A 24114-nucleotide genomic window follows, 5' to 3' on the forward strand; every position below is an offset into this window, starting at 1 on the left:
CTTTGGGTGGGTGCCTGGAATGTCCTATTCATAAGGGAGGATGATCACCTGTCTGTTATCATCTGAGCTCAAGCGTTTGGACATCGTTATTGCAGCATTCTCTGAGATTTGGAGACCTGATTGCGGAAAGATCATGGCGGCTTGTTACACCTACTACAGGACTGGTCACCCTGATGGTCACCATGCCCAAGGAGTTGCTGTAGCTGTGTCCAATAAGCTGACTCCAATGATAATTGAGGTGCCACCGGTCAACGAGTGTATTATGAAATTAAGGATTCGTCACTCCTTGGGTGTCATTTCCCAAGCCTCTGTCGATGCTCTACCTGAGGTGAGTGATCTCATGTGAAGGATGCATTCTATGCTACACTCGAGTCTGGTTGATCAGTGCCCCAGGCGAGATACTTTTCTGGTCTTGGGGGACTTCAATGCATCGACTGTAACCGATGGAGATGGTTATGAGATGTGTGTTGGTCCCCATGGGTCTTGGTATTCCAACCCTGGCGTTGCGGCAAAGGAGATTGACCACATGCTCGTTGATGGTCACTGGAGGATGATTCAGAACTGCAGGATCGACCGGAGTGCTCAGTTCCTCAATACTGACCACTGGCTTGTTGTTGCAGCTTAAATCCAGGAGAATGGTACCATCCCAGCCAAGGCTGGATGTTGGCAAGCTCAAGGATGAGAGGGTAGCTGAGGAATTTGTGAACAGGCTGAGTGGAGATTTGGGGGGGGGGTCTGCGTGCTTTGGGGGATCCTGAAGAGATGTGGAGTGCCTTCAAGACCACCATCCTTTGTTGCCGGAAGATGTCTTGTAACTCACCGGAGGACAAAGAAGAATTTTGTCTCGAGGGACACTGGATACCATTGACCAGAGTCACATGGCCATGCTTGTTTTTTTGTATACATTGTCAAGGATCGTGTGAGAGCTGACACACAACACATAGCAAGGGGGGAACGAGACAAGAGGGGTGGGAGAGGGAAGGACAAAACAGTGGGGAACATAGACATTATGAGATCTGTGGAAGGGAGAGGGATGGGGCAGGGAACACAGAGTATGGAAGATGGACCTACAGGGACTTTCAGGAAAAAAAGCAGGGAATTTGAAGGAGGTAGGATTGGGTTGGATTAGCGGGGATAGAAAAGATCGAGGTTTTGGATGCGGGAAGATAAGAGGTGGTGGAGAACTGCTGTTTTGAAGGCCTGGAGGGAAGAATGGGATTGAAGAGTGTGAGGGAGTTTATTCCAAAGGCAGGGAAAAAGAGGAATGAAAGAGTGAAGGTGAGCATTGATTAGTGATATTGGTAGTTTTACCAGAAGGGGGTTGTTGGCGGACCTTGAGCGCCCTGCGGAAATATGGTGGGGACAAATCGCAGACAGAGCGGTGGGGGGGGGGGGTGGGGGCGAGGCTGGCGAGGAGACAGTGGAAGATAAAAAGACCACTGACCTGCCTGTGGTGAGAGAGTGAGAGGCCCAAAAACTCACCCTCATTATGGGGAGCCTCGGGCTTAATGGCAGAGCTGAGTTGTTCAGGGAGTTGAAGCGTAAAACTACGTACACCAAGGGTGGGCAAGGAGGCCGATGTGGAAGGAATCTGAGGGGGTGGAGCATCACCTGTGGTCAAGTGAGTCTTTTCCTGCTTACAGGGGAATCCGTGCATTGAGTTCCTCCAAGCCCATTCCTCGGTGTACTGCAGTTAGAGCAGAGGGTGGAGGGCTCTTTTCAGAAGAGTCCGAAGTGAAGGCCCGCTTGGCCAGTTACTTTGAGTGGCTGTACCAGGCTGATCCACCAGCTGTTGAGTTGGATATCAAGGGTGTTACTATCCCTATTGCTGACCCACCAATTAACTGTGGTCCACCTTCATTTGTGGAAACACAGACTGCGATGAACCGGTTGAAATGGTGTAGAGCTACTGGGATCTGCGGCATCCATGGTGAACTTCTCAAGGCTGGTGGAAATGCTGTACACATGTCGTTGCATGCAGTTCTGTGCTCTGCCTGGAACACAAGCATCATCCCAACTGATTGGAAGAGGGGCCATGATAATTCTTGATTGGGTTTGCCATCATCTCCTTGAGCACCAGCGTCCATAGCAGTCAGGCTTTACACCAAAGAGCTCAACTATTGACCATATACTTGCCCTTCGGGTCCTCACCGAATGCAGACAAGAGTTTCGGCAGGGGCTGCTTGTAGCTGATGTTGATCTCTGCAAAGTGTTTGTTTCTTTAATTGAATCGGGATTCTCTCAAGAGGAATCTTGGTCTGTGTGGGGTGCCACCAAAACTGATCCTTCTGATGTCTGAACTATACTCTGGTTCTGAGAGTGCTGGGAGATGTGGTGGTGCCATCTCTGACTTATTTCCAGTTGTTTTTGGAGTTTGTCAGGGGTGTGTACTGGCCCCCACACTTTTCTGTGCTTTTATTGACTGGATTCAGGGGAGAATGGCAGAGAGATCAAGCTGTGGTGCATCGTTTGGGAATGTCAAGATCTCAGACCTTGATTTTGCAGACGATGCAGTCATTTTTGCGGAGACTGTAGATGTCCTTTTGGGGTCGAATGAGGAGTCTAAGCCACTGGGATTATCGGCTTTTTGGGTCAAAATCAAGATCAAGGCTTTGAGCCAGAGGTCAATAGACATCTGGGTCGGGCCTGTGGATTCATGCATTCAGTGGATCATGGGATGTGGTGCTGTCGGTACCTGTGTGGGAGGACGAAAGTCTGAGTTCAGTTCGTTGGTGCTTCCATTCTTGCAATACGGATGTGAGACTTGGACTCTGACCAGGGATCTGAGACGGTGACTTAATTACTTTGGTGCTTTGTCTCTTTGGAGAATCCTTGGCTATCGATGGTCAGACTTTGTGTCGAACGAGTGGTTGCTGAGAGAGACTCCAATGAGATTTGTTACCTGCAGTCTGTGAGCATCAGCTGTGGCTGTATGGACACATGGCTTGTTTTCTTAACATTGATCCTGCTCACCAGGTTCTCTTCGTGAGGGAGCCTCATGAGTGGAGGAGGCCAATGGGCCGTCCACGTGCCTAGTTGTTGCAGCAGGTTGCTTGGCATCTCGAGGAGATGGGGATGGGCCAGGCATATGCTTGGGGGAAGGCCAGACAGAGGCCCCTCGAGTATTGGTGGAAAGTAGACCCAGTGACGTGCTGCTCCGGCACATGCTCTCGTACCTAACCTGACCTGACTTTGAGCCAGAAAATAATATAATTCGGTACCATTTTCTGCCCATTCAGTGCTGGTAATAATTGAGGATTTTTCTTCTTCTTTGAGCTCGACCAATTCGTTTTCGTCAAGCATCATGGCCAGGACAATTTGCAGTGATTACAGTTCTGCAATCTATTTTTTATCATCAGCAAAGTAGCATAAGATGTAAACATTCCAAGCTTTATCAGTAAATTTGGTGCAGAAATCTCCAAATCTCAAATGTGTAAAAGAGAATACTGTGTGTGAAAATATACAAAAATTGTTTTGTCCATCATGTACCACCAGTGTGACCACTCCTTGGGTTTTTCACAAGATCTTGGCGATTCGTTGTTCACCTTGGCGTCTTGGTTTTCTTGGCGTATAGGTTTTCTATTATCATCGCTTTTCCAAAACCTTGTGAAGTCTTGGCTTTTTTCATTTGCTCACCTTGACATTGATGAAAATGAGGAGTGGTCACACTGTGTACCACCAGAAAATCCCATATCTCCCACTCGTGGTACATGCACCACCATTTGGGAACATTCGCTCGAATGGGACTTGTGAACAAAGTCTGACGTATTACTCTGTCGACGTGACGAGTCGTTTTTAAAGCAAGGCTGTAACCCACATCTAGAGTGGCCTTTAAGCCTTGTTTAGAGAAATCTGCTTCAATAAAAAAAGGCACAACAATTCTTTGGATTTGAGGTCATCCAAAAAAACAAGTGTGATGAATTTTCTTGAGTATCGTGGAGACTCGTACATTTGATGCATCTCCACCGCAAATAGGGGTGGGGAAGAGAGAGAGATCAGAGGTCGGTTTGTCTTGATAATAAAGTTATTCAAAAAAAAAAACATAATGTACAATTAAAAAACATTAATGATCTTGAAGTGACACTTCGAAAATCCATGCCTTTGCACATGGCCGGAAATGAGTTGTGAATTGGATATAAAATGACTGCCATTGGCTGCAGCTTTAGTTTAGGCTCGAGAAAGTTTGTGGATCACAAACGAAATGCTTAGTTTGCTCTTTCCCCTTTGATTTGAAATCGATACAGTTGTGCTTCGTCTGAATCGTTCTATTATGTGCCAATTGAGTGTAAAAGAGCACCAAATAACATTAAAATCTCCCTTTCAAGATATTTATTCAAGAAAAGAACGACAAAAAAGCTATATCTATTCATGAAACCAAACATGATTTTCTGATTCTGTGGACCTTTAACTTTTTCTGTTGTTCCAACAATTAGATTGAGTGAAAAAGAAGATTAACGGATATGTCCGAAGTGTAACTTCATTGAGTGCGAAGAAAATAATTTTAAAGCAGGCGAAAGCTCCCGCGGCGTGAGCAGTGGGCACGGCGACAGCGGCTCAGTTCTTCACGGGGAAATCTCCAGAGTTTGGAAAGCAAAACAAATTCGAGGATTCAAATGAGTAAAGCGACCTATGAGTTCAAGAGACAATTGAAAAATGTTTTCAGTGGCGACAAAGCGATGCATCCCCAAATCCACGGCAGGACGGCTGAGTGGTACGCGCACTCGCTCTAAGCTGTCTATCCTGGGTTCAAATCTCATCCCGGCGTTTCACAGGCAGGGTGATTGATCAATGTTTATGCCGTCCCTCAGATTGATGTTAAACTGGGCGTCGCATCTTCTGAAATTAGTTGGTGGACATTAAAGATCCCTTCACGGTGTCTTTCGCAAAGAGTAAAGGAGCGATCCCTGACATCCTGGCCAAATTCCAAATCATTACTTGAACCGACAAGGGCACTGCATCAGCAGCACTACCACATCCTCAGTCAAATGAGGAAAAATATATGCAGCCTTATGCTGCATAGGAAAAATATAGATGACCAGACCCCTCCATATTGTGTTTTATTGCAAGGAGGGAGGGGGTGTGGTGGGAGAAAGCAGGGGAGGGGAAGGATGAGAAGATGAACCGGGCATTGCCCGGCAACATCTGGTACCTTTGTTAGAAGCTAATATAGCATCTATTCATTTTTTTATGCCTCCGCTGATGTTCGAGAGAAGCATTATGTTTTTGGGTTATCCGTCCATCCATCTGTGCTAATTAACCTCCGCCATCTTCGAAGATGGACGGAGGTTACTGTTTTCACCCCTTTCTGTTTGTTTGTTTGTTTGTTTGTGAACAGTATTACGGAAAAACTCCTCGACGGATTTCGACGAATCTGTGTGGGGGGGGGGGGTTAGGTATGGTCCAAGGATCATGACGTTAAATTTTGGACTTGGTCCCCCCCACCCCCAAAAAGAAATTGTTAGAGAAATTTTTTTATTTTTTTTTGCATTTATACATGTTTTAAGTGATTTCCAACCCCCCCAAAAAAAATTGTTCCCCCCCCTCAAAAAAAAATTTAGAGAAAAAAAATGTTTTTTTTTGCATTTCTCCATATTTTAAGTGATTTCCAAGCACCCCCCGCTCCAAAAAAAAAAAATTGTGAGAGAAAAGAAATTTTTGCAACTTTTTTTTCAACAAAATTTCGATTTCTTTTTTTTTGCATTTCTACATGTTTTAAGTGATTTGCAACCCCCCCCCCCCAAAAAAAAAATGTTGGAGAAAAGAACTATAACTCTGTCAGCACTGTTGACATCATATTTAATGAATAAGATATAAGGTTCACTTGAGTGACCCAGCAGTATTGGCGGTGGAGGTTTTGCACTCTCCCGAGTGCTCCCCCTCTAGTTTTTTCTCTTTTCTCTGCAACCATTTACCGATTGACACAATTTTCAGCAGAGGTCGAACTACTCATGTAGAATGTTTGAATGATTGTGATGTCAAAGGTTATGTGGTGTGGCAGCCACGTTGGAAAAAGAGGAAACACTTTGGACCTCTGTATCTCCGAAACCGCTCCATGGAAAAAAAACATGAAACTTTGCGCATGTGAAGTACTCCCCATGGGAATAAGTGTGATTTATTGCTGATATCAAAGGAGGCTTCATTATGACATCATAATTGCAAACGTCGAATGCTTTATCTGATCAGTATGGAAATTGTTGTGGGTCATCTCGGGCTAAATTGTATGGGGAAAACAATTGATGACGTCGTCGGTCATGTGATTCAGCAGCCATATATATATATATATTTTTAAACATAAAAACCTTCAAAAATCTTCTCTGAAACTGCTGAACAGATCGAGGAAAAACTTTACAGGTATGATCGCCTACTCATGAGGAATAATAAGTTCTCCTCCGATGACATCATAGGTCATGTGGTTTGGCAGCTATGATTTTTCTTTTTTTGAAGAATAAACCTTTAAAATTCCTCTTCTCCAGAACAGCTTGATAGCTCGATGGGAAACTTCACAGAAATGTTCCTCAAGCCCTTGGGGATATCAAGGTGTTCACAAATATCATGAATAGGTCACATGGTCTGGCAGCCATATTGGATTTAATGAGAATCTTATTTTTATTTTTTTTTTACTTGAAATCAATCAACTTGAAACGTCACAATTCTGATCTAGTAGTCATGGGCAATATATGTTTGAAATTTCAACCTGATCAGACGCATGGTCTGGCAACCCAAATTATTTCGCATGTTGAATCTGGGTTCAGGTGTTGAAATAGTACTTGGTGCAAATTTATATAATGATGTAATAATGTGGGCGGAGGTATATCTGGCAACATCGCAATGTGGAAGAATGCTTTTCTAGTTTTATTATTATCTTGCAAGTGTCGAGTTACTAAACAAAAAGATTCTCTTTGACTGTCCTTACAGCTGTAGCCTTCCCTGCTACGACTTAGGGCCAATGCCCATGACATCAGCTTTACATTGCTTCCCATGGCAGTTAGCATGACCCCTTTTGTCCACCCATCGTTTGAATTATCTACCGATGCAGAACCACACCGGGCTTCACAATGCCTAGTTGGTATTCCTCTGGTGCAAAAAAAGAAAACATTAAAGTTTCGTTTTCGGCAATGATTGTTTTGAATTGGAGCAATTATAGGAGCAAGTGTTTTCTACGTTGTGGGTGCAAAGGTAACACGATTTAGTTATATACCCGTCATTGAGCAATATACTACGGGCTCAATGCCCAACCAGGTGGACTTCACTAAAAACCGATGTCTGATGCAGTCCCGGCAGGGGACGCTGCATGTCAGAGCACACGTCATCCGAGATTTAGCCGAAGGAGAGTGCTGGGGTGGACATGACACAAGCATTGTGGGCCAATTGGCCTATTCCCATACCCAAGTTTTCTTGTATTTCTTTCAATAATTATAGGCGATGTGTTGATTATCGTGAACTGTTAAATGTATGACGATGAAATCTTTCTCATCAATTGTTATTTGTCTTCTTAAATTTCTTGTAGAGGATCAGGAAAATGAGAGCTTGCCAGAGTCTTGGTTCTCTGACAATGACAGTAGCATACAGGATCAATTTTCAACACCTGACTCCTGTCTTGGTTGGGAACCTGACTCTCCTGGACTGTCGTCTTCTGGAACACAGACGATATGGCTTCGAGATTCACAGTGCCAGACTCCAGACTTCATGAGTGACCTGGACGAGGAGCATAGAGGATGGACAAAAAGCAAACAGAGCCGTGAGTATTTCCCAATTCAATACTACTATTTGTGTTGACTTTGACTGGTAATAGCAGCCCACGATGGAACATTGAAAGGTGCTCTGCTCTTATAATGAGTGTTAATTCTAAGCATACTGGTAAATTAAAATGTCATTTAATCTCTGCAAGCTCATTTGGATCCTCCATAAAGTTCACAAATCCCTTTGATTGCATTTGTAATTCTCTTGGGGATGGGCGAGGGAGGAAGACAAACAGGTGTTTGATTGAAAAACCTGAATTATTCACGAGCGTTTATTCTTCTCAAAGACCATCTGGTTCCAATTTAGGCTCTTCCCATCAATGGTGCAATCGGATCATGAAATAAACGATCATGACTTGGCTAATAAAAAGAATGTTTATCCATAAACGATGTAAAACTGGAGGACTTTCCATAAAGGTTATTTTCTTTGAAGTTTATTTATTTACGGTGATCTAAGGCTCCTGGAGGAGCTTGTACATGTGCAGGACAACAACATTGTTGGACATCGGTGTGCATTTACATGAATTGCAAGCGGACGCTGGTCGACAACGGACAAATGCTTATCACCGATGGGATTTGAACCTGGTTTCTTTACATTGTGAGTTAGAGGTTTATTTTGGGAATACGAACATGTCTTGAGTATGGGGAATATTTAAGAAGAATAACTTTCTTCAAAATTGATTTGACTTCTTTCTGCCTTGTCAACAAGTACTTTTTTTTTTTTTAATTCTTGGTGGATCCATTATTTTGGGGCATTTGCCGAAGCACAGCAGTTGTCTAATTTATTACTGGGATAGAGCAATTTGTTTTTGTGATATATATATATATATATATATATATATATATATATATATATATATATATATATATATATATATATATATATATATATTTTAAATTAAGTTATGGTTTTAGTCAACAGTAATGGTCAGCTTTATTATTTTTTTTTGTAGATGTCTCAATAACTTTATGCACACTTTCAAAAAGTGATTCTTCATTTTGCCCAAAAAGTGTAATTGCTTTTTGTCCAACGGCTTTCTCCTTGAGGGATTTTTCTGGACTGGGTAGTATTGCCGCGTACGTGTGAAGTGAAAAACGAGGTGAAGAAATTGGTTCACTTCTGTCTGTCTGGTCTGTCCTGTCTACAAACATCGGTTTATGGTTGAGGAACAACTTGATTTCAAATTAAAGTTATATGTTCAACACAAATCGGAAAACAAACCTGTTGTTTAGTCGAACTTTGGCTCTGAAGTCATCCCGATTGTGCATGCACAGAGAGAATTGTGGTAATTTGTTTTATTCCGTCTGCCTCTCTGGTAGTTAATAAAATTTGAAAACAATTCCAAACAGGAAAGTTACTGTTTTTTTAAGGACATCATAAAGGACACAAACAACAGGCAAGAAGAACGATTGCAGCCTGTTTAAAAAAGGTGGTGTATAAAACACTGAATCAACTGCGGTGAACTTCCAAAATGTTTTTTTTTCTAAAACCTTTAAAATCTTTTTTTGTTACCTTCACCAACCGAAGGTGGATGGAGGTTATGTTTTCTCCCCTGTCTCTGTCTGTCTGTCTGTCTGTCTGTCTGTCTGTCTGTCTTGCTCTTTCTTTGTTTGTTTGTGAACAAAATTTCTCAAAAATTTGCTTACGGATTCAGACAAAATTTGGTGGATAGCTTGGGTATGTGACACCAACTAAATGATTAGATTTTGGTGAAGATCCGAATCTGGATCTGGATCCAAGAATTTCAAAGGGATTTTTCACCATTGAGTGGTCGGACGATATCTGAAAAAGTTTTCGACTGATTCGGATGAAACATGGTGGGTAGGTGGGATATGCAACAAGGAAGAATTGATTCAATTTTGATGAAGATCCAAATCTGGATCCATATCCGAGAATTTTTATTTGATTCTTCACCATTGAGTGATACTGCCAAAAGTGACGAATAGCACAATATCTCAAGACGTTGTGGGCAGATTTGGATGTAACTCGGTAGATGAGTCGGTTAGGTGACGAGAACTAGATGATTACATTGTGTTTAAATCCGAATCAAGATCCAGACTATCAGTGGGATACAAAATGTAAACTACTCAGCCTGGTGGAGGTATGCGCTCTACCAAGTGCCCTTCTCGTTTAAATTGAATTCTCCATCTTCCTCTCCCTTTCCCCAGGTGCAGTTTGTTGGTTCATCCCGGTTGGGAGTTTGGATCGATGGAAGCATGATGAATCGATCAGAACTCATGCGAACAAGGAAAAGCCACCTTCACCACAGACAATCATGTCACCCAAGGTGTGTGGAAACTGAAGACCTGACCTGTTGTGCATATATAGAAATACGAAAAACAACTGAATTTTATTTGTAAATGATGATCTCAAACTTCTTAGGTCACCTTTTTTGTGTCATTGTGAATATGCAGTCATCTTATTCTGTTTAATGGATGTGTGGAGAATTAATCTCACCATGCTAAAGACTAATTACGAACAAACACCCCTTTCATAATTTTGGTTGAACATCCTATTATTGTTGATTATGATTTTGTGGATTGAAATAAAATGTATTGTTCATCACTGTGAGTGCATATGCATGTTTGTTCACAAAGCAAGCATTGCAACTCCACCGGCCTGACTTCATCTCCCGCTCTCGTGAACGACAACGGCAAGTCAAAAGCATAGGGCGGGAACGGCTGGCTGCGAGGATGAGGCGGCGGATGAGAGACGAGCAGAAGATTCGCATGTTCTTGGAATGGCAAAGATGTGGAAATGGTAAGCCAGCCTTTAACGGAATATTTACGAATATAAATCCTTTAATGTGTAATCACCAAAATCATAAACAATGGAATCATGGTTTTGTCAAAAACAGTCAAAGCCTCAGAAATTCCTGTGTTTGAAACACAGTGACCTACATCAGGGTTCCGAAATGCCATAGAGCACTCAAGTCTTAAAATTCTGTCTGGCAGCATGGGTGGGTGGAGCAACACAAACCTTCAAGAGACCACAAAATCTCCCCCAAACTACCATTCAAATAATTAAATGAAGAGTTTGAAGCAATCACATCAGTGTTTATATTCTTCAGATCCATTATCATCGAAATTGTGAATTGCAGAGCAAAATATGTAGAAGTATAGCATTCTCGAGGTTTGATCAATATTAAAAACTTGAAGTTCACCTAAAAAGACAAAGACCATGATTGCCTGAGTTTCTTCCACCCTCAGGATTTCTGGCCAGTGTTGTTTCCCCCGGGATTTCTGGCCAGTGTTGTTTCCCCCGGGATTTCTGGCCAGTGTTGTTTCCCCCGGGATTTCTGGCCAGTGTTGTTTCCCCCGGGATTTCTGGCCAGTGTTGTTTCCCCCGGGATTTCTGGCCAGTGTTGTTTCCCCCGGGATTTCTGGCCAGTGTTGTTTCCCCCGGGATTTCTGGCCAGTGTTGTTTCCCCCGGGATTTCTAGCCAGTGTTGTTTTCCCCAGGATCCTGGCCCGAGTTGGCTCCCCCAGGATCCTGGCCCGAGTTGGCTCCCCCGGGATTTCAGGCCCGAGTTTGCTCCCCCGGGATTTCAGGCCCGAGTTGGCTCCCCCGGGATTTCAGGCCCGAGTTGGCTCCCCCGGGATTTCAGGCCCGAGTTTGCTCCCCCGGGATTTCAGGCCCGAGTTTGCTCCCCCGGGATTTCCGGCCCGGGTTGGCTCCCCCTGGATTTCCGGCCCGGGTTGGCTCCACCGGGATTTCCGGCCCGGGTTGGCTCCCCCAGGATTTCCGACCCGAGTTGGTTTCCCCGACATTTCCGGCCCATATTATTCTCTCCTTGTACAATTGCAGGTCTGAGTTACTTACCCGATCAAGAATGGCATTAAAGATCTGCGCTGCTCCTCCCGTGTTAGTCCTTGGTGAAGGGCACTGTGTTGCTGAAACCTTGGACTTAGCTTCTGAGCTGTTATCTTTTTTGATAAAACCTCGAGTCGGCTGGTGATTTAGCATCCTCCACTCTCTGGCGCTCATTTTGGTGATTACAGATTCTCCCGATTACAAACTCTTTATTGATTCCCTTGAATGGATGTACATAGGGTGAACAACTGTACATGTTATCAGAATGTGTCACAAAAGTCGATGGAACTCTACCCACATATATTTTTTTCAATACAAAGTATGCACATTGTTACGAAGAAAAGAAAATCAATCCATTGGCAAGTCAAAAAAGATGTAAAAAGTTGTCATTTCTTGGCCAAATGTCTCGTTCCGAGAACATTTTGAACACCCCTCGTATTTGTTTAATTCTGGTTTTAATAACAAAATATACCGCAAACCTGCAAGTCTTTGTTTTCAACTTACACTGAATAGTTTGATGTCTAAAAGGCTTTTGTACATTATTTTATCAATCCCATTTCCCAGCTGGTTCATCAACAACATTCCAGGGGGGTAATCTGTATGTCTCTCTGATATGGTCGATGTGTGTGCTGCAAGTGCTTATTGTGATCGACTCTTAAAGCCATTTCACCGCAACTATGGAAATGCAGCACCACCCAATAATATCCTTACTTTGACAATCATAATTTCATGAGCAGAGCCTCGCCGGGTTATTTAGCTGATGACAGTAGATCTGAGAATGATCAATCTATATTAATGCATATCTTTTGCAGGGACACATACACACACACACACACACACACACACACACACACACACACACACACACACACACACACACACACACACACACACACGCACAGACCGATTACAATTTTCTCTCTCCTCCCTACAGGAATGGGCCAAGCTAACAGACAACTTCCAACATAAATGCTCATCGATAAACTAGGTCCTTTTGTAAGGCAAACTTTTTCAATGAATTACCGACTGGAATCATCTTAGGCTACAGAGAAAGAGAGAAATTGATACTTTTTGTCATGCATTTATACCTGGAAGGAAACTGGAACAAGTGAGGTCGGACAAGTAATGACAGTAGACTGAGAACTTGAACCTGAGGTGCACAATGAAGCCGTGGTATGTGGCGGTACTTAACCATCAGGTGAAAGGCGAACAACCCAACACTGCACTCTCATCACATTCTTCTGACATCTTCAAACTTATTTCACTCAAACTGCTCCTCTGGCTCAACTCGCGCAGTTGGTGCTGCAATGGTACATCTTGGCATCTTTACGTGCGTGATAACGTTAAGGCCGCACTCCACAATTCCAACACCGATTCCATTGGTGTTTTTGAGCTCGCTATCGGCGCCTTTGTTCCCTGACTACTCAAGAAGGGAGATAGATATAGTCATCCACAGAATGAGATGTGCTGCTGCCAACACTCCCACGGAATGTAATCGACAGCATATGATGGTGAGATGCACCACTCGACACATGATTCGCCACATCTTTCTCTGCTTCTTCCTGTGCTATGTAGTGCAGTTCAATTTAAAAGTGCAATGAAGTGTGAACAATATTCCGAAAAGTGAGCCGGGGGACCCGGAGGAAGGAAGTTTCAAAGTGCTCAATACAAGTCAATAAAGATTAGAGCCATGGAATTAATGGTTGCCGAGGGTGTCATTTCAAAACTCTTATTTGTTCGTTGTACGAGCAGCTTCATAATTTTGTATTTTGTATGGACCAATTAGTCAGGGATATTGTGGAATGGATTGCTTGATAGGTTGGTGGAGACTGGGATGGTGGATTAGTATGAAAGAGAACTGGATCGTTTTCTTTAAACTGAGGGAATAGAACGACCCAAGTTGGTACGTGAAGGTAGGTAAGGATATGTCGTTATGGTCTTCGTTGCACGCTTTGCTTCCTTTGCTTTGTGTGATCCGATCAGTGCCACGTTCCGGCGTTCATCAGTTTTTCAGTGCCGTGTTCATCAGTCAGGGGTCTCTGGGTAGTCTTGTTTTGGATGTCATGATTCTCACGGGTGTACGCAAGGTTGAATGAAAAAGTCGTCTTGCCGGTGAAGGTGAGTGTCTGTCTTCATCATCAGACAGGTAGAACAATGTATGCAAACAACAGGACATTGAGGTTTTGCTCACCACAGTGTGGAAATAAAGAGAAGCAGACATTTGAGACATTAACTCTTCTTCGGAGCAAAAAAACCAAACAGTATGAGTCTTTGCTGATTGGAGTTTGAGTCCCTATGGATCGGTCAGGACCCAAAGTTTTTTTTTGCTCTCACAAAGGGTTAATGCCGAACTAAGCCTGGAGTTGGCTTTTGAGGTTAGGGTGGCCGGCTTGGGATCTTAGGGTCCTGAGTTCAAGCCCCGTTGGCTGCTGAATTAACACCAGGTGAAGTTGACTCAGCCTGTCATCCTTCCGAGGTCGGCAAAATGAGTACCAATGTACTGGTATTGGGGCACAGAATCAGCGGCACAGCCACGCTTCCAAGAAATGATAGCAACCAAGCAGCCAAGCTGCCATTTGCAAGAAGAAGAGAAGAAGAAGAAGAAGAAGAAGAAGAAGAAGAAGAATTCCAAAATTGTTAGATGTCATTTCCCAACTCGCAGATCAGACAAACGAGTTTTTGCTCCGATGAAGGTTTCTGCCCGAAACTTCAGCTTCTCCTTGATTCTCACGGTGGTTAGCATACCTCAATCGACATCCTCTTGGTGCCATCCATTGCATACAAGGTTCTCAGCATATTCCCGTCGGTATTGGAGTCCCTTTGGAATGACACCCGATGACAAGCTGTCACGTCGTAACTATCCAGGTTGATGTTAAACTGGCGGTCTCGCCTCAATGCCAGTCATTAAGTTGGAGTGGTATATTTCAGTTATATGTTGGTGGAGTTCTTGGACCGTCATGAAAAAAAATGTTCAGCAGTTAAAAGTGACCCAAACATAAGTCAAGTCAACAGTCGTAAGTGGTGCATGTAGATTTGCTAAATAAAAATATATTCAGAAAAAAATGCAAACTTGGAATGACAAAATAAAAAGTTTGCAAATATTCTTCTGACACCGCACTCCCCTCCATGCTCTGACTCCCTGCAATGTGTAATGAGACAGTCCTTTACAATATTTATGGTATAGCTGTCGCTCAGATGCCAAATTGTGATTGTTCTTTCACTAACATTGCCAAAATGATGAAAGTTGGGCATTGTGACGACATTAACACGATGGTTTTGCTGATTATGTTCTGTGATTAAGAAGTGAGCTTCGCATCTCTCCTCCACGAGATCAGCGCAGCCCCAAAGATTTCCAACACGTGGCTTGGACCACATGGAGCTGTCTCGCCAGGCTTTCTCCTCACTCCACTCACCTTATGGCTCATCAATGCCTGCATTGTCCCTCAGATGGACATTAATGTGGAAGGGTCCATCTGCTATCATCATCTGGCAGACGTTAACTATCCCAAAGTGAGTTATTGGTGGCATGCTCACCAAATTCAAAATTCCTTCCCCAATTTATAGAGGTCACTGCATCAGGGATGTAGCTGCAGCCCTTCTATAAATGATGCAATGACCAGCCAGGTGTTACATTAGCTGAGAATATAACCCAACGGCTCAAGAGGAACTTTGTGATTAAACTATTTTGGGGCTCACCAATGTTCAATGCAGGAGCCCTTTGAAATAATAATAAATTAAAAAAACCACACACACACACACACACACACACACACACACACACACACACACACACACACACACACACACACACACACACACACACACACAACTTGTCCCATGTATTTCTTCTTCTGCATGCTTGCTCTCCACCAATCACAGTACAGTACTTGCCAGTAAATAAGTTGTAGTCATTGACTTCCTCTGGGTAGGCAATGACAAACCACCAAGTGTATTCCTTATCCAGAAAACTATTTAAGCAGCACCTACTCGCCGAGCAGAGAACAATACTTATCAGATTGGATCGTTTTATGATCGACTGTCTGATTAAATCAATATATCTCTCAAGATATCAATGTAGATGCAAGTTGTATGATTGTCTCTGAATGGCACAGACGTCGTAACCACAGTGCGTATAATGTTGATTGATGTCTCATTTAAGAGCTCTTGGGACCAGCCAGTGTATGCTGAGGTTTAAAAGTATTGATATTCATGCAATTTCGAGTGATGTGCATTTTTGTTGTGCATACGAGTGGTCTATAGGTGCATTGGTTGTTTTTCCCACCGACTGGAAGTAAAAAAAATATATATCACATATGTGTGTATATAATATCTAGAAAACCAATAAGAGAAGCTGACTATGTGGAAAATTTTGTCCAATGTATAATTTTCTTTCCTTTGATTTACTTCACCAAGAATCCTCAGCAGTCTTAACAGTTGGTACAACTCTGATGAGGACTTGAAGAAGAAAGAGGTAGTGGACTTGGAGTTGGAAGGGGTTGAAGACTTAGTCACAGGATGCCTTGCATATTGTCATAATATCCCAAATAATTGTGGTATTCGGAAAACCAATTAACAAAAATAATGAAAAACTGAAAACCAGAATCACATCTTGCGTATTGGCTTGAGATCACGACAGGGTTAATCAGTCTGTGTGTCAATCCTTCCGAGGGAGGGGAGAGGGATTTGGAGTTGAGAAGGGGGGAAGGATGCCGAATTGGAATTGGGAGAGTGGAGGGAGGCGGAATTGGAGTTGTGGGGGATGCACACTTGGAGTTGGAAGCGGCAGAGGGATGTGGAATTGGAGTTGGGAAGGAAGGAACGATGCAGACTTATCGAGGACTCGGTCATATTTTAAATTACGTGGAATTTCCACGGATCCCTGCCATTATGCTGTGAAAAGACATTCCTCTCAAACTCCTTAAATATTCCGCACTCTATTGGAAACTAACTCCTCGTGGGGCAACTTAGCTAAATATAGCATAACAATTGTGCATTTTGTGAGGAAAGCACCAAATTTGGCACACTACTAGCCTATCATATTATGAACACATTTGGATATTGGGCCATCTCAAATTTTTTGATGGCAGTGGAAAATGGCTGCCACAGCCATCAGCGGCTGAATTTGAGATGGGCCAATATCCAAATCTGTTCAAAATATGTTAGGCTACTAGTGTGCCAAATTTGGTGCTTTCATCCCAAAATGCACAATTGTTATGCTAAGTTGCCCCACGAAAGACGAGTTGATGTTGAGCGAACTTCACCATCAACATCACAGCACCTCACCACAACTGACTGGAAGTTATGTCTTATATGTCAAGAGGACAAGACTGAGACACTGACCAAACCTGACCAATCAAAGAGAAAAGACATTGGGAGTGGGTACAGTTCACTCGCAGAGAACTTGGTCAAATTCAGTGAACTTGGAGAGCTTCCAGGATCATTTCACCTGGAAAGACTCGATGATGGTCATGGCATTGAAGCTGCGATGGTTGCACACGGTGCAAAATATCATCAGACATGCAGGCTCCAGTACAACAACACCAAACTGCAGAGAGCACAAAAGAGAGCACTCAGAGTGGGGCAACTTAGCGAAATATAGCATAACAATTGTGCATTTTGTGAGGAAAGCACCAAATTTGGCACACTCGTAGCCTAACATATTGTTGCGAATTCGCACCCGCCGGCGTGCGATCGGCTGCTCGACTTGAATGGCGGCCGCCTCGCCCACCGGAACGGACAATTCTCTCGTGACCCTCTCGGAACAACGCCGGGAGCTAGTCACGGGTGGGGGTTTTAACCCCACCACGACCGTGCCAATTACCCACCCACGCAGGATAGGGTTGCTTGCCAAATTCGATCTACCGAAGTACCTGCGCCGATGGTCGACCGGGCGATCGTACCTCGCCGCAGGCCGACTCCGGACATGAACCGCTTAAGCGGTCCGTTCCATGCTACAGTGATAACCGAGCAGTGTTATCGTCGGCCTCGACGGTTCCGATTAATTATCGGGCATATTAAGCCCGCGACGAACCCTTTACATGAAGCAGGATGGAGAGTCAATAAAGAAAAGACAGAGCGAAACGGGAAAACAGTTCAACATGATGCACATTTATTCCGCGGCATACGGAAAGCACACATATACAATTAAAACAATTATGCACAAAAAGCAGATGTAACAAAAGAAACAATGACGCAGAGATACTATGGAATAAGACCGACACACGGCAACACTTAACAGTTTTACTTCACCAGACTGGCGCCACACACACACGTTTACACAGAAACAAAAGAAAAGGGCCACCCTCAAAGACAAGGGGGGCAGATGGGGCCTGTGGGCCAATATTTGCGCAGGACCTGAAAGAGCGGTCAGGTCCGCGAGACCGGGTGGGTCCTACCGGATCTTTGTGATGAGCCGCAAATGTGGCAGCGCGGCGGTGCTCCGTCTTCGTGCTCCTTCGCGGGTTTCGTTGGCACTGCTTGGAGTGGGGTGGGAACGGGGCCCCCTTTTCGCACTATCTCAGCACGGGGGGGAAAAAGGGGTGGGGGAATTGTTGATGCTCTGGGGAAAGAGTATAGCTGGCTTGCTTGGGTCCCGTGACGAGCGACCTCGTCGCTGTGGTGGCCGCGACCTCGTCGCCGACCGCCGTCTTCCTTGCCTCGGACCCGAACTCCTCGGTCTCTTCCCCCAATTATCCTCAGCCGACTGCCGAAAACCACCGGGACTCCCTCGCCTCCTGACTCCACTCCGCGCTCCAAACTGCCTCTGCCCAAAACTCTCTCTGCTCTTCTGCCACTCTCCGCTCTTCCAAGGCCGACTCTGCCTTTTCTGCCACTCTCCGCTCTTCCAAGGCCGACTCTGCCCAAACCGACTCTGGCGAGACCGACTCGACCCAAACCGACTCTGCCGAGACCGACTCGACCCAAACCGACTCTGCCGAGACCGACTCGACCCAAACCGACTCTGCCGAGACCGACTCGACCCAAACCGACTCTGCCGAGACCGACTCGAGCCAAACCGACTCTGCCTAGACTGACTCGACCCAAACCGCCTCTGCCATGATTCGCCTTGCGCTCGGCGCTTTATAGGCCGGCAGGAGAACCCATATGCAAATTTCTGGATCAGAACGAGCTAGGGGGTGGAGCTACACTCGCCCATTGGACGGAGAAAAGGGGCGTGAATCTCCCCTGATCCTAGAATTTGCATATCTCGATTCCACACAGACGCGCCTGGAGGCGGGGCCAAACCGCCCCGCGCTTGCTCATTGGATGGATCAGAAGTGGGCGTGTTGCATTCCTGATCCGAATTCTCCTCGGAAAGGCAGCATTTTGCACTCTCGGCTCGGCGCGTGTCCCATACGAGCCCAGGACAGCTTGACGCTCGGTGCTCACAGGTGGTGCGGGAATGGCCGCAGAAGGAGAGAGGTGAAGGTGGTGGAGGGATTATGGTGGTGGTTTATGGCCATGGTGCCGTTCAGAATGGCGGTGATGCGATGTTTGCGGGAGCGAGTTGTGAAGGTAAAGATCGTGGCTGTTGGCGTTGTTGTTGTTGTTGTTGTGAAGCGGCATTGTGGTTGGTGGTTGTTGTGATGGCGGTTGGGACGTGGTTGGTTCAAAATATAGATAGAACAGAAAAACGGCTATCTCAAAGGGTCGCAGCCAGAATGAATCACATTTATTCCCTCTAAACAACGGGTTTGGGCTAACTACACATGTACTTTCAGAGTTATCTCACCTACGGGACCTGAATTGTGGTTTGCAAATTTCCTCAACCGCAACACTACCCCCTACCCTTTTTACAGACTCGTCCCGAGTCGTCAAATTTTCGTGTGCCATCATGTGTAGTTCTCCCCTAGTACGTTTTACCTATGGATCCCTGAGTGTGACATTCATGGTATTCGAGTCCCCAAAATAAATAACCTGAGGGCTGAGTAACTAACTAAACAAACCCACTCACACAGACGACTTAAATAAAATTGTCGGCGCTAAGACATGCATGCCGGGGGCGCACTCATATGTACAGTACATCTTAACCTTTACTTACAAATTTTACACTAAACCATGGCCCAGGATCAATGGACTCTGCAAAAAGAAAGCAGTTAGCAGGGAGCCAGACTGCTCGCATGCAGTCTCTGGCTCAAGCAATGCAGGTGACGGAACGTGGCCGGCTGCTCACACGCAGTCCAAGGCCTTCCCTTTTTAAAATGAACCCAGTGAACCACAACGGTGCATGGGCTGCACAAACGCAGTCTCCGTGCCAGCTCAAGTGGCACACGCAATCAGCACAACGGATGGATGGACGCAAACAAATAACGGTGCACGGGCTGCTGGTGCAGGCCCGTGTTGTAGCTGCCAACAGGGCAGTTCTCGCAGCTTGCAAACTGTTGCTTTCTGATCCTGGCGCACATGGCAATGAACAGGGGGGGGGGGGCAAAGCAAAATTGAATGGGGCTGGTGAACATGGGCAGTGGGTATGGCATGGCAAAGGCAGCAGGCAAACACAGCCTGCAGAACCGGGCCGCTGCAGGCAACACAGCCGGCAGACGATCTGGCCGGCACAGGCCTTGAAGAAAACAGGTGCAGACGATGTTGGCCAGCCTCTCGCCGTGCAGGTTGGTGGAGGGAGTGCGGTGGTGCTGGCCACTCCGAAGGTGGGCTCAGACCTACCTACCTGCCTCCCTCCCACCTATCGCCTTTGCCTGTCACTGTACATACCCACTCCCTTAATTTGTGAAACCCAATTTAGCCCCAACTTATTTTTTTGTTGTTTTTATTTTTACTTCTCCACTATAAATCGTCCCCTAACCCCTTTTACTGTCCTTGTTCGGCTAACCTATCGTCCCCTAGCCTACTCCCAACCCCTACGTTCCCTTCCCGGAGGGGAATGAGGGAGGACTAGCGTCATGTGTCGAGGCCCAACGAAGCCTCAGGATGGCCTCCCCAGACTTCAGCGATCTAACCCAAAGTGGGTCCAGCGGCCCACAACGAGAGCGAAGGGATGGATGGTGCGGAGGGGTACACTTCCTAATCTACCCTAACCATTAACCTTTAAACTACCCCAGGGCTTTCAACAAGCGCTTGTGCTTAAACTATTGGTTCTATCAACCCAGATTCCCGTCGCCTGTGTTGGTGTCCTCACAATTTTGGGCCTCGCCCCCCAATTTTCTCTCCGTGCCCTCACACGGTCTCATGGCTGGGACGCGTGGCTCCCCTTGGCAGGCACGACCCTCTGCCGATTCTCCAGCTGTGGCACCCCCGGGCACTACACTGCCTCCGAGCCTACCAGCTCCCTCAACACCGGGGAGTGCCCCCCATGGCACCTCCCCTGAAACGCACACGTGGCAGGCTGGCTTCCCGGGCCCCTTTCCGAGGGTCACCCGTGCCCACAACACTGCCCACGCGGCTAATGGCGCCCCGGGCCCCCACACCATGCGGGCGCACCTGTGCCCACTACGTTATCCCGGCCCCCCATGGGCCCTTGGCCTACTACGGCCGACTCGCCTGGTGGCTGGGGTACCCACTCAGCGATACTCACCTTTCGCAGCCACGCTCCCAGCCCGTCAACAGGGCTCCTGCACCCCTCCAAACAGGTTTCGAGCCTTCATTCACACCAACAGAAAAACGACCTCCATTTGGTAAATTTAACTAACCCAGCTAACTCACTCTACACTGACCCCGGGGGTCCCTTGGGCGGGAGTCACTCCTCCCCCAATCACTCATCGCACCATAAATTCCACATTTGCTCCATACACACAGACCCGCTGGCCTCACTCACTCACCAAGCACATTTTCCAATCAACTCATCAACTCTTCAACACACCCACCGCTGAACTCTGCCATCCTGCGAACTACATCCCCTACCTAACTCGTGCTCCCACGTCGTCCCTTACACTATAGCACGTTCCTTTTCACACTACGTAGTTAAACTACGTCCCCTCTACATATCCAAAGTCTGTCATTGTCTCCAAATGTTCCAAAAATTATTTCCCCAACCTAAATCTCAACTACAATCCCTCCACCTAATCCATTCCATGGGCCCCATGAGGACTTACCCCTGCCCCATGGAGCCGGTCTAACGAAGCTAACCCTTCCCCCTTACTAGTGCCATCCTGTGCCCAGGCCAGGGGGTCTTCCACCCCTTGCCCGGGGATCCTGTTCACCCGAAAGCGAGGCTTGCTTTTTTTTTTTTTTAATTACGCATCACCAGCGCGGTAACTCGCAACCTGCGCACCAGCGCGGCAATTCACAGCCGCGCACCTTTGGTATGACGTCATGGCAGCCGTTCGCGTCCCTCGTCCCTCTTGGACGGTACCATCCGGCAGGGATTCACCCTCCTGCTGGATTCCAACCACACACGCTGCCATGACGTCACCCGGCGCATAAAAAAACCACAAGCCCCACGTCTCGAGAGGTTCCCCACGCGAACACATGTGCTCTGCCCGTTGGAGCTGAACACACACACGCTCGCGTGGAGAACCTGTCCGGTCCAAATCCGTTTACCTGCCTAAACTTTGTCCGTCCGCGGGATCGGCAACATCCACCGCTGGCGTTTCCGGACCGGGACTTCACTCCCGCAAGCGAGCACGTGGCGGCCTCGTGCGTTGCACAGCACGGACCTCGCGCTCGTTGCTGGGTGAACCCGGCGCGGTTTCCAATCCAACTACGGCCGCTATTCGGCCTTCTTTCCTCTGTCGCCGTTGTCATCGCCATTCCACCCATGCACACCTGCGTGTCACGACACTCACACTCCACTCCATCACCTTCACACCGGGAGACGCGGCTGCGTGCTCACGCATGCCGAAAGTCATCTCCCTCACACACAGCGACCTTGCACACGCTGTCTCTCTCACACTCGGCCGCTCACTCACTCGTGCCATTTCCCTTAAACACGTGGTTCCATTCACACACGGCCGTTCACCCGCACCCGTGGCTCCTTCCACACACGGTCCCTCATCCACACACGGCGTGCTGGGAGGCACGCACTTCGGCACACTTGCCACCACACCACTCACACACGGGGTCGCTTCCACACACGGGGCCGCACTCACACCTTGCACCACGCACACCGGGACAACCACACTGGGGATTCGTGTCTCCACAAGGGTCTCCGGGGCCTCTATACCCCCCAAGCTCTCCGTGCACCTGTTCGCAGCACTCCTCCCCTCGAACTCGCAAAGCACGACCGAACCTACCTGGTCGTGGTCCGCCTCAAGGGGGCACAGCGTCTCCCTCCGTTCCCGAAGGAGGCTATCCAACTGCTCGCACTGGGTCTCTACCCAGTCTGCCAGCTCACCCCCATTGTCCTCTACTACCTCTGTGTGTGTGTGTGTGCGCGTCTCTAACCCCGTCCAATTCGTCCTCTCTCTGCCGTGTCTCTGCCAACTCGGTCACTTCTTCCCCCTTTACCTCCCTTGTCTCCACTATTTTTATTTCCTTTCTCGTCACCTCGTGTCTCGTCTCACACGTTTTGGTCTCCCCATTTAATTTTTCCCTCTCGGTCACCGTCACTTTTTCCGTCACGACCCTCGCCCAACACGTCTCCCGAATTATTTTCTCCTCACATGCCTCTACCGCGGGCCTGACAGCTGTTGCACTCCCTCCCCACTCGTTCGTCCCCACACGTGGCGTCGCCATTTTGAGCTCCCCGGTTATTGCCTTCATGCCCGCCTGCAGGCTTCGGCCCATGTTCTGCGTCGCACCCTGCAGTTTTTTTCATTTCTTCCTTCATTCCTTGCGCATTTATTTCCATTTTCGTTTTTATTTCGTTCATTTGTTGCGTATTCGTATCCATTTTCGTTTTCATTTCGTGCATGTCCCCACTAATTCCTGCCAGCATGGCGCAGAGCTGGGCTATGTCGGTCGCACTCAGCTGAGCCGATTCTGCAAGGATTGGGGGGTTTTGGCGGAGAGGGGGAGGGGAGGTGTCATACGCCGCGGCCGCCGCCGCACCAATTTCGGGCTCTGGGTTCAGTTGGGGGAGTTCGTGTTCCTGCACAACCAACATTTCCTGCTCGGGGTTCTCATCCTGGACCATGGATTCTACACATTCTAAATCCATTTCTAATACCCCCGGCTCCCGCTCGCCTTGAGACGCCATCTTATTTCTCGTAACGGGTTAATTTAAATCGCTCGTAATTTGGAGGGAATCGGGGGTCGCTCCTCTCACCCCTGGACCGATTCCCGTGAATTTAGCTGGAGACAGGAGAGTCTGTTTTCCGCTCTCTGACACCAGTGGTGCGAGGAGGGGGATGAGTTTGTGTCCCACGACCTGACACCAGTGTTGCGAATTCGCGCCCGCCGGCGTGCGAACGGCCAAGTGACTCGAATTGCGGCACGTCGCCCACCGGACGGACAATTCTGTCGTGACCCTCTCAGACTAACGCCGGGAGCTAGTCACCGGTGGGCCTTTCGGCCTCACCACGATCGTGCCAATCGGCCACCCACGTGGGATAGGGTTGTTCACCAAACTCGACCTACCTAAGTACCCACGCGGAGGGGAGACCGGGCGATCGCACCTCGCCGCAGGTCGACTCCGGGCACGGGCCGCTTAAGCGATCCGTTCCG

The 24114-nt window shown here is 47.0% G+C and overlaps 1 protein-coding gene across 5 annotated transcripts in view; it reads left to right on the forward strand.

The window, feature by feature from the left end:
* Positions 1 to 24114, forward strand: part of LOC147033818 (uncharacterized) — a 225003-nt gene that overhangs the window by 114822 nt on the left and 86067 nt on the right. For 4 of the 5 annotated variants that reach the window (XM_085871363.1, XM_085871374.1, XM_085871354.1 and 1 more), the window contains 3 exons: positions 7508 to 7738; positions 9909 to 10027; positions 10338 to 10500. In XM_085871363.1, coding sequence (XP_085727489.1) covers positions 7508 to 7738; positions 9909 to 10027; positions 10338 to 10500 — 513 coding nt within the window. Of the gene's footprint in view, positions 1 to 7507; positions 7739 to 9908; positions 10028 to 10337; positions 10501 to 12487; positions 15383 to 24114 lie in introns of those variants that run through there. The other variant, XM_085871369.1, reaches the window with a different exon arrangement.

This window comes from Eptatretus burgeri, chromosome 1 (genome assembly GCF_056783735.1).
Source record: "Eptatretus burgeri isolate ZD-2024b chromosome 1, Ebu_testis_v1, whole genome shotgun sequence".
Classification (NCBI taxonomy): domain Eukaryota; kingdom Metazoa; phylum Chordata; class Myxini; order Myxiniformes; family Myxinidae; genus Eptatretus; species Eptatretus burgeri.